The sequence below is a fragment of the Sinocyclocheilus anshuiensis genome, unplaced genomic scaffold (assembly GCF_001515605.1).
Source record: "Sinocyclocheilus anshuiensis isolate Anshui unplaced genomic scaffold, SAMN03320099.WGS_v1.1 scaffold143, whole genome shotgun sequence".
NCBI classification, from domain to species: domain Eukaryota; kingdom Metazoa; phylum Chordata; class Actinopteri; order Cypriniformes; family Cyprinidae; genus Sinocyclocheilus; species Sinocyclocheilus anshuiensis.
Window position 1 is genome coordinate 246,490 of NW_015548197.1, and position 11,062 is coordinate 257,551.

The following is an 11,062-nucleotide window of genomic DNA, read 5'->3' on the forward strand; positions in this document are numbered from 1 at the left end:
GATATTCGCAAATCTAGGGACCGTCTCTAAAGTTACATACGACATTGGTATACACTTTTCTAACTTCAATAGCATTTGAGGGAAATTACTTACAGTAACACAACCAACTGTGAAGTGTTCATGTAGGTCTCAGTTATAATGCACACCTTTTAGATTTTTGATATTTATTGAAATAAACTGTCAAATCATATATAAATATGTTATTTCACTACCGAATGGGCTCAAACACAAAATATATATCATAATTTAAAACTCACAACCACAACCCACTGTAACATGTTCATGTAGGTCTCAGTTATAATGCATACCTTTTAGATGTTTGATATTTATTCAAATAAACTGTCAAATCATATATAAATATTGCTATTTTTTTCTTTACGAATATGGGCTCAAGCACAAAATATGCCATAATTTAAAGCTCAATAGCATTTGAGGAAAATGACTCACAGTCATAAAACCAACTGTAAAGTGTTCATGTAGGTGTCAACTATAATGCACACCTTTTAGATTTTTGATATTTACTAAAATAAACTATGATATCATATGCAAAAAATGCTTCTTTTTTCAGTACCGAATGGGCTCAAACGCTAAATATGTCATATTTTAAAGCTCAATAGCATGTGAGCACCAACACTGCTCATAAGTATTAAAATTCATTGAATTAATTCTGGAGGTTTGTCCCAGTGTCTTTTCCAGTGTGTTCTTCCACAAACACATCCGCTGCTCTGTATTCGGCGTGTGAGGTAGTCGAGGATATACTGTGAAGTTGAAGATCACTTCCATCTAGGAGTGCACAATGTAAACCACATAAACAAACCACTGTCGGCCTGCAGTCTCCTGGAAAGAAAATGATTCCATACTTAAAATTTGTTTATCAAATTAAGAGCTAAGTCAAGCTATTAATGTAATTAATACATGCATGAATGCATACGAGTAAAGATATTAGCTTTTTTGGAGGACCACAACTGAACTTAAACATCTGCTGTCAGTAAATGAAAGAGAAAATAAGGCAAACTTTCTTTTGAATAATTTTAAATTTAATTTGAATGTATTTATATGTATTGATTTGTATGTGTTTTCTTTAATAAATAAAGGTTTACAGACATTTGAAATGTATATTTTATATATATATATATATATATACAGTGACAGCTTTTGTACCTTTTTTTTTCTGAGAGTGCTGGCAAAACCCGCATGACGAGGTGGTTTAGAGGGTCCGCTGGCACAACAATCTTATGATTAAGATTCAGCTTTCGGTCTGGGCCATTGTTGATAATGGAAGGCAGACCAACAGAAGCACAGCTTGGTGGATATACTGTATACAGCAACACTTGAGCACTACTTGGCCAGTGAAGATACGTCTTCTTCCATCTAAACTGAGGAAAATGAGGAGTATTTAAACTCTTTCTCTGTGTATTTCGTAACTGTGCTCATCCCCTTCAGCTGAACAAATGTTTAAAGAAGGGATATGACGAAACTCTCAAATGACTGTTAAAGAGAGTTCACACAAAAATGAGAATTAAGTCATCATTTACTAACCCTTGTGTTGTTCTAATGCCATATGCCCTTCTTTCTTTTTCAGACGCAAAATAAGATGAAAACAAATGTCCTGCGCGTGCTTGTCCATATAATGGCTTTTGCAGAAAGTATGCAGAATGATCCCATGCAACATAAGTGTTCGGTGGATATATGACAGGGTTTGGTGAAAAACAAACCAATATGTAATTTATTATTTAACGAATATCCTGACCTTGACCTTTGGTCTCTGTGCAGGACTGCGCGTTCATGAGTCTCTATTAGCACAGCAGTTCACTCCGACTCGCCCAGGAAAAGCACACAAGTTGTGAGAAAACAAGATAATATATCTGTTGTGCTCATCCCAACAACAAGTTTTATACAACAACTTTGCATCTTTTTTTAAAAAGCTTGATGCTGATCGTCATACAATCAGTGCTGGGTAGTAACTGATTACATGTAATCTGGATTACATAATCAGATTCCAAAAATGTAGTATACTTGTAATTAGATTATATTATTTTTTTAAATGCTCATAATCGGATTACAGTTACTTTTGTATGGATTACATGATTACAAATTATGCACATAGCAGTGGCAGTAAATTATTCATAATGTAGTTATTCTCCCTAATTCAGCTTTTTTTCTCCATAATATATTTTCTATCGTGTGTCATATTGAATACAGTGAACCTCCAGAATATATTATGGCCATTTAAATGTCATGTAAATTAATTTGCAAACCATTGTTGGAAACTCAGAAGCGAAGACCAGGAGACGCTTGGGTATCTTCAGCAGGATTCTTTATTCTTTATCAAAAGGCTGACTAAGGCAGGCATTCATTGTATTTTATAGGCATTCAGTGGGCCGTCCTTAAAGATGTCGACCACAGAAGTGACCACTTAAACAAAACATCTAAAGACAATACAGGCAATCACCTCCAGCCATGAGCTCCAGTAAACCTATAGTCCTAAAGAAAAGAGTCGGTGAGATCAAACAGATCACCAGCATGCCTAAACCTGATAGATAACATTATCACCAAATGTTATAAGCTCCACCTGGTGACTAGAACTATACACATGTAAACATTCACACATAGTTTGACTCTCAGTAGGAAGATCAGATACTGGCAAAACCCCTCAGTGAAAACAATAATGAGCCACACTGAATGCTCAATACAATGTAGATCACTTTAGTTTCTCATATTGTTATGTCAGGATGTAGGATCAGAAGATTTGTAATTTGGTAATCCCACACTATGCATCTGAATTTGGGGACAAAAGCACCTCTCAGTCAATTATACCATGCATGAGATGAATAATCATGCAAGTTACAAAACACTGCCGATGTATAACACGATGTCAAAAATCTTTCAAACCTGGAAGACTTTGACCATGTCATCGCTGTTTTCATCATGTTTATTAATGTTTGTTCATGTGATGCAAGGATTTCTCAAACTTTTTTTGTCAGTCAAACCTCTCTGACCTTAAATATTTGCTTGAAGTCCTCCTGAGATTTAAAGTTAACATTTTATTAATTTAAAGGCACAATATGTAATTTTCGCCGCTAGAGGGCGCATATTCAAAACAAACAAGGAAACAAAGGCATAGTTTGATGACGCAGTGACTGAGTGTGGAATCATGGGAGTTGTGGTCTTCATCCCCACAGCCGATGCAATCCGACGGGACTCGTGCAGAAATCATGTTCATGTGTTAACAATGTGACGTGACATGTGGCCAAGTATGGTGACCCATACTCGGAATTAGTGCTCTGCATTTATCCCATCCAAAGTGCACACACACAGCAGTGAACACACACACACCGTGAACACACACCCAGAGCAGTGGGCAGCCATTTATGCTGCGGCGCCCGGGGAGCAGTTGGGGGTTCGGTGCCTTGCTCAAGGGCACCTCAGTCGTGGTATTGAAGGTGGGAGAGAGCGCTGTACATTCCGAAACGAGGCCGCTGAACGGTCGTGCGTATGTGGGGTAAAGCAGCGGAGCTTTTATTATGCCACAGTTGACCGCTTCCGCTCCTTCTGGTCGTGCGTATGTGGGGTAAAGCAGCGGAGCTTTTATTATGCCACAGTCGGCCGCTTCCGCTGCTTCCGGTCGTGCGTATGTGGGGTAAAGCAGCGCTGTTTTATCATACTAGATACATTTGAAAGTTCTGTTATAATGCTACTCTGTACGGTCGTCATATTAAAACGCACAACATATTAAAGCGTCTTTGGTGTTTCCATGTTTTCTACAAAACAAAACCGGAAATCGAGGGGTTATGACGTCATTGGCAGGCGACACAATGACACTATGGACACGCTCCGTGTCACTAGTTAAAATTGCTTATTTCTCTGGATTTAAACATTCTTCGAAACATTTGGGATAATGTAAGTACACAAGTCAGCAAAATATATAGCACTGTTCTAGTGGTTTTTGGATATTTTAATTAAAAAAATCGTACATATTGTGCCTTTAACAACACATTTGCACGTTCACTGATGTTGTTTAATAGTCATACATTTGTTTTGTTTTCTATAATAATAACAATAATCCAATTTAAATCTAGAAACAAGTTAGGTTATAAGTCATCTAAAAGTAATCCAATAGCAGTCAGAATGCATTACCTAAAATTAGTAATCTAAATGACATTACTGACTACAATTTTTATCATGCAATTTGTAATCTACCCAGCACTGTCTGCCATTATATGGACGAGCGCACATGAAATACATTGAAAACATGAAAACATGAAAACATTTAAAAAAAAAAAAAAAAAACTCCTTTTGTGTTCAGAAAAAAAATGATGGCCATATGGCATTAGAAGGGCACAAGGGTGAGTAAACGATGACTTAATTTTCATTTGTGGGCGAACTGTCCCTTTAACAGAGAGCGTCAGTCAAAAACATACACACACACAAGTGCATTCTACATTGCATAACATTTTTTACATAAACTTTAATGATTAAATGTCATTTTTTTATGTACAGTATACAATCTCTTTTAACAGTACATGAAACAGCACTCGAAGTGAGAATGTCAAAAGGACGCTTTAGCACTCATATAGTCCGGATCAAGGCATCTTGAACAGATAGAGTTGAATCTAGGTACCAAAGACCAGAGATCTTGATTGTTGCATGGGAAACACATGCTATGCATGCTCCTTTGGCTCGTCTAGACTGATTTCAGTGAAGATCTCTTCTGCTGTTCCTCGCCCTGTAATACAGAAAACCCAATGACATTGTAAACTTACGGTATTACCCATGCATGAACCTAAAATGTAGAACTTTTTTTGTTGACATAAGAGGCCAAAATCATGTTTGGCCAATGAATTTTTTTGGTTGTACTGACCAGCATTACTGACGTTATTGTTGTTTTCATTTTGTGCCGCATCTGTGGCTTCAGCTTCGGTCTGAGCACTTAATTCAGATTCACTTCCAAGCAGATCCAGGTCCAGGTTAAACTCCACTTTCTTCACTGGCATAGACAAGCTCGAGTTTGAAGAGAAACTGTTCTCTTCTGGAACATTCTGCTCATCTTTAAGATTACAGACATACTCTCATCACCATGGAAAACAATAAAGTGAATTCAAACAACCCATTCATTCCCCTCCCTATGCAGATAATACAGAAAGGAAAATAGTGACCATCAAGACAAGGTTTTGAATTATAAGCAGCGCTTGCTGGAAAAAAATACATGCAATTCTGCCAAAGCAATGTAAAAATGCTGCTGTTTGGATCAGCTTTTGTCACAAGAGAACGCCTATGTGCTTTACCATTTTCATTGGTCGGTGTTTGTTCAGTTTTCTCTCCTGCAGACCCATTTGCTATCGGATTAGTCTTTTCCTCAGACTTGTCTTCTTGGATGTAATTTAAAGACACAGGCAGATCTGAGCAGAAAGACATGAACACAGGTTAACAAGTCACAGGCTGATTTTGAGTTTCTAAACAGATTGCACACAGATGAATCAAGATCATGTTCATATTCAGGTGCGTTTTACATTCACACTTGCCTTTGTTGGTTTGTTCATAGCTTAGGCCTTGTTGGTCGCTCCTGAGCGGGGTGTCATAATCATTGCCAGGTCCATCGACACGAGTCAAATCAAATGAGTAACTCTACAATCACAATGCAAGAGTTATGCAATTAGAATACTAGGTGTGTGTGTGTGTGTGTGTGTGTGTGTGTGTGTGTGAGGGAATAAATGCAAAATTCCTGTCAATGTTCAGTGTTAGCCATACAGTGACTGTGTTCCAAACCTTAGCAAGCTGTCAACCTAATGAGCATTTTAAAGCATCTGAAAAGTGGTTAAAATAAATAAATAATGTATGTTAAAATGTTTACAATTTTTATTTTATGAAATGCAATCTAGGATTCGGTTAAAAAATAAAACGGAAAAAATTTCTTTGCAAGAAATCACAGTGTGACCCTCTTTGGCGTTAGTGATTTAAGCAATTTAACAATAATAATAATAATGCCTAAAGAGCATTTAAAGCATCTGAAAAGTAGGTAGGTAAACAAACAAATAAACAAACATAAATCAATCAATAAATATATAGAAATAATAATAAATAATATAAAATTTAATTAAATACAAAACTTATTTGCAGAGAGCATGCTTTTTGAATAGTACCTATTGTAGGATGGTCCATGTTTTAAACTCTTCTGGCACTTATGCATTTGTATTCATTCTTTACAATGGTTGGAATAATTTATGTATGTATGAATGTGTTTGTTTTTGCCTTAGTGTCTAAGTTGTGTTTGAGCTCACCAAGAAATTCCAGACAGCTATGTTGTTGTTTGGCAATAAATAAATACATTTGTTAAATTCAACTTGATTAATTTATGTATTTTTTATTTTATAAAATGCAATACAGGGTTCAATTTAAAAAAATGTACAAATTCAAAACTGAGTGATCCTCTTTGATGCAAGTGATGTGAGCAATTCAATAATAATAATAAAAAGAATTGAAATAAAGTAAATTCACTCAACTTCTCTCCCAATGGCAAGACGTTCATTCTTATGAGATTTAATTAGGAAACTATCTTAGAAATGAGTTAGACAGCATGGCAAGGCAGCTCACTAGGGTTTGCAACAGATCCAAAACATACAAAATGAAATAACCTATCAAATCTTACCCTTGCTTTCTTTCTCAGAATATATAAAATGCCAAGCAGAAAACAAATCAGGATCAGGATGATGATCAAAATGATGATACCTGGCAACAACATACAGAGATTTGATGTTGTGGTTTTCAGTTTATAAAGAGAATAGGCATTATTTTAGCACATGAACGTGGTTTTAATGTGAAAATAGAGATAGTTTCAGAGTCGAGTGTGCAGAAACATTACGACAGGAAGAAAGGATGTGTTTCCTATCTTCAGCAAAGCAGACGCTGCGATGTGCAGAGAGTCAAGCTCACCTCCTGTCACCGATTCTGAATCTGAAACAGAATAATGGTCACGTTACAACAAACCAACAAAGACCCCAGCAGAATGAATTCAGACAAACTGAGAAACTACTATCTGCTTTTGAGAGCATGCAATTATGATCAAATCATTTGAAATAAATAAAAAGCTTTGGTGTGAGTCTACGAACATGCTGCTACACACAAGATTTAAATAGAACAGAGAAAGAGAGAGAGATTTTGCTGCTGTGGTGAGTCTGCATTCAAAAAGCAAGAAACATGGCGAATCTCGCACCCACTCACACTTTAACCACTCAGATCTCAGAGCAGCTCTGAAACCGGCCCTTCACACACTTTACACTGTCAGCGCTGACATTTTCTCAACTTGTCAGAAGCATCTCGTATGTTTTAGTCACTATGCATTTAAAATGATACATTTGTTCTTAAAGTCCACTTTTTTTTGCTCCAGAACTGTCTTATATTTTACAGACTTTACCCCAAATTTCAAAACACAGAATACGTGTAACAACATTTCTAGATATGTATATAGATATGTACACTACTGGTCAAAAGTATGGAATAATGAAAATTATTTTTGAAAAAAGTTTCTTCTGCTCATCAAGGCTGCATTTATTTGATCAAAGATACTATACAAACTGCAACATTGTGAAATATTATTACAATTTAAAATAACAGTTTTCTATGTGAATATATTATGTTAAAATGTAATTTATTGCTGTGATCAAAGCTGAATTTTATTCAGCATGTTAATTCAGCATCACAAAATTAATAATTTTATTCGGCAAGCGTGCATTAAATTTATCAAAATTGAAAGTAAAGTCCTTTATAAAGTTACAAAAGATTTATATTTTAAATAAATGCTGAACTTTATATTCAAAGAATCCTGAAAAATAAAAGGTAACACTGTTTCCACAAAAATGTGAAGCAGCACAACTGTTTTCAACATTGATTATAATCAGAAATGTTTCTTGAGCAGCTAATCAGCTTATTATTATGATTTCTGAAGATCATGTGACTGAAGACTGCAGTAATGATGCTGAAAATAATGATGCTGAAAATACAGCTTTTGATCAGATATTCACATTAAAAACAGTTATTTGAAATTGTAATAATATTTCACAACATTACTGTATTTATGATCAAATAAATGAAGCCTTGGTGAGCAGAAGAGACTTCTTTCAAAAAAGATTATTAATTATTTTAAACTTTCGACCGGTAGCATAAATGTGTGTTCATCTGTTTAATGTCAAAAAGCTGAAAGCGAGTCATTTTTGAAGCTTCAATAAAAGGACCTTTTTTTTAAACTGGGGAAATATTGCATGTAGGTAATGCACGTAAGCTATAGTTCAGCTATAGCCCTTGAAACCACTGAGACTGCCTGCGAGCTGGTTTAGCGCTTAAACTCTGCAGAAAGCTCAGCGGCCGTTCCAACACAAATAAACAAGAGAATGTCGTAAGTAATAACGGGCATTCAGAGACACAGTCTAATAATACTACAGTAAAGAGACAACAGCTTCCATTACCCATAACCACCTAACAGTTGATAAGAAATGCTCCAACCTATTTTTTGTTTAGTAGTAAGGTGCTTCACGTTGCGTGTGGTGCTCGCTGGATGTGTAGTTGAAGAGATCACTCCACTGATGCTTCCATTCAGACTTTTAGATTCATTGTCAGAAGAGTCTCCACTGCTCTCAGCTGTATCATTTGAATCAACGGGCCATTCATCCTCTAAGCCAGTCTCTAACGAGCTCGAGTCATTCCCGACAGTTATTGATCCTGTTGTTGTCACAGTGTTAGAGTCGGATGTGGCTGATATTGCAGTGGTGGACATCTCTGAAGGAGATGGTGATGGTGTGGAGAACATCCCATAATCACACAAGAGCAGAGCAGCTGGAAGTATAATAAAAGAATTCATACAAAAAAAAACAGGCATGCATGTTACTAGCATATTGGCTGTGTATTAGTATTTATAAATCACATATTAATGCCTTATTCTGCATGACCATATCTTAATCCCACTAACTACTACCTACTAACTATTAATAAGCAGCAAATTAGGAGTTTACAGAGAAAAAAGTCATAGTTAATAATTAGTTAATATCTTAAAATAAAGTGTGACCATATATAAGGTTTATTAAATTCAGCATCTACATTTATGACATTGCATCAACCATTAGGAGAAATGTGACCCTGGACCACAAAACCAAGTCATAAGGGTCAATTTTTCGATATTGAGATATATACATTATCTGAAAGCTGAAAAAATAAGCTTTCTATCGATGTATGGTTTGTTACGATAAAACAATATTTGGCAGAGATACAACTATTTGAAAATCTGGAATCTGAGGGTGCAAAAAAAAATCTAAATATTGAGAAAATCATCTTTAAAGTTGTTCAAATTAAGTTCTTAGCAATGCATATTACTAATCAAAAATTAAGTTTTAATATATTTACAGTAGGAAATTTACTAAATATCTTCATGGAACATGATTTTTACTTAATGTCCTAATGATTTTTGGCATAAAAGAAAAATCATTAATTTTGACCCATACAATGTATTTTTGGATATTTCTACAAATATACCCCAGCGACTGAAGACTGCTTTTGTGCTCCAGGGTCACAAATAAAAACAGACACAAATTTTTACTTAATGTCCTAATGATTTTTGGCATAAAAGAAAAATCATTCATTTTGACCCGTACAATGTATTTTTGGATATTTCTACAAATATACCCCAGCGACTTAAGACTGCTTTTGTGCTCCAGGGTCACAAATAAAAACAGACACAAATGATGGACAAATAAGAGGTTGGAGCTATAGAATGAATGTGAATATCATTCAGTAGAATTTGATGAGAAGTCGTTCATATTGAATTCATATTGATATATAAGCCTCCCAAATGTGAGCACATTGTCGAGATCTAGAAGAGACGTGATGTTTCTCTCAGAAGAAACGTTGTTTGAGAAGCATTTGCTCTTTATTTAATCTCATCACTATCAAAGCGAAAACAATTGAGAGATCTTATGAAGAGAAAGAGATTTTTATGGGAAAAGACAATCACGGCATGAATAGATATTTTTATATATTTGTTTATATATTCAAAGCTAATAAATACAACAAACAAAAAAAAGAATTTTATTGTATTTTTCTATTCAAACTAATTTAATGTTTTAACAGACACGTTGTTTTGTTTTTAATTTATATTTTCAGACAGGATAAATATTGTTGAATATTTTCAAATAAGTTCACACAAGCCTTGCTCATACACTACTCCAAAAAAAATAAAATAAATAAAAAAGTAAAATAACTCACCAAAAATGTGTAGAAGTACACAGTAAGTGCGCATCTTTCAGTCCGGTCTACTTTGGTTGATTGTAAAGGTCCAGCTCCACCTAAACTGAGTTTTTTGTTCTCTGACACTTTGTCATCATTGCCTCTGAATCATGCAAACCACAGCGGGGCCTGAACAGGATGCCAGCAGGCAGCACAGAGATACACATGCAAACATGCACCTTTTCTAACCGTTCAGAGGAAGTTCAAGTGGAACTACAAGCATGAAATGCAAGGCGTGACATCATATTACTATAATAGTATACATCTGAGCCAAAAAATGTAATTCCGTTATTAATGATGATAAAACAAGATTTTCTATCCTTACCTAATGGATTATCTAAACATGCTTGTTGATATTTACGTTTTACTAAGTAAACTTTTGAATGCATGTTTAAATTATTGGGGGTTGCAACAAACAGGCTACAGGTTGTTTCTATATTTTTTTAAATGTTGGGGTGCCAATATAGTTGCATAATCATGATTAGATTTAGAATTAAATCACTAATACAAAGAAATTAGACATTTAGCAAGATTTGACCAGTTTTGTTTAACACGGATTGTTTTGCAAAAGTTCAAATCAATGAAATGCATGCTGAGATCCGAGTAGGCTACTAGTTTCTTTTTAGCCTATAGTGAACATTAATCTTATTTTTTGCTAAATAGCAGCCCCTGGTGGACAAGTGTGTACTGATCTGACTAAAGTTTGCACACACAAAAGACTGATTGACTCACAAGTAAAGCAATCAGCTACATTTATTTTTTTTTTGTGACGTTTATGGGCAATAAAACAATG

General features: G+C 35.1%; 2 protein-coding genes across 2 annotated transcripts in view; one reads left to right on the plus strand and one right to left on the minus strand.

The window, feature by feature from the left end:
- LOC107653220 (protein phosphatase methylesterase 1-like) overlaps nucleotides 1–5,874 on the plus strand; it is a 29,489-nt gene extending 23,615 nt beyond the window's left edge. Inside the window, exon 15 of the mRNA XM_016439890.1 lies at nucleotides 5,666–5,874. The gene's annotated coding sequence lies outside the window, so the exon portion shown is untranslated. The remainder of the gene's footprint in view (nucleotides 1–5,665) is intronic.
- On the minus strand, nucleotides 4,442–10,418 carry LOC107653219 (uncharacterized). Its single transcript, XM_016439889.1, has 8 exons — nucleotides 10,249–10,418; nucleotides 8,497–8,826; nucleotides 6,931–6,951; nucleotides 6,647–6,726; nucleotides 5,523–5,625; nucleotides 5,286–5,399; nucleotides 4,862–5,047; nucleotides 4,442–4,726 (listed from the first exon to the last, which is right to left on the minus strand). Exons 1-8 carry the CDS (start codon nucleotides 10,280–10,282, stop codon nucleotides 4,662–4,664), a joined length of 933 nt encoding a protein of 310 aa, XP_016295375.1. The 5' UTR covers nucleotides 10,283–10,418; the 3' UTR covers nucleotides 4,442–4,661.
- Between the last annotated feature and the right edge of the window lie 644 nt (nucleotides 10,419–11,062).

Bases quoted from the DNA above. Each gene is read 5' to 3' on its own strand.
- LOC107653219 (XM_016439889.1), bottom strand. From the start codon at position 10,282: ATGCGCACTTACTGTGTACTTCTACACATTTTTG. The intron at 6,952-8,496 runs GTTGGAGCATTT...ATTCTGTTTCAG, and splicing joins TACTACTAAACAAAAAATAG to ATTCAGAATCGGTGACAGGA. The intron at 5,626-6,646 runs GTAAGATTTGAT...TTGTGATTGTAG, and splicing joins TTCTGAGAAAGAAAGCAAGG to AGTTACTCATTTGATTTGAC.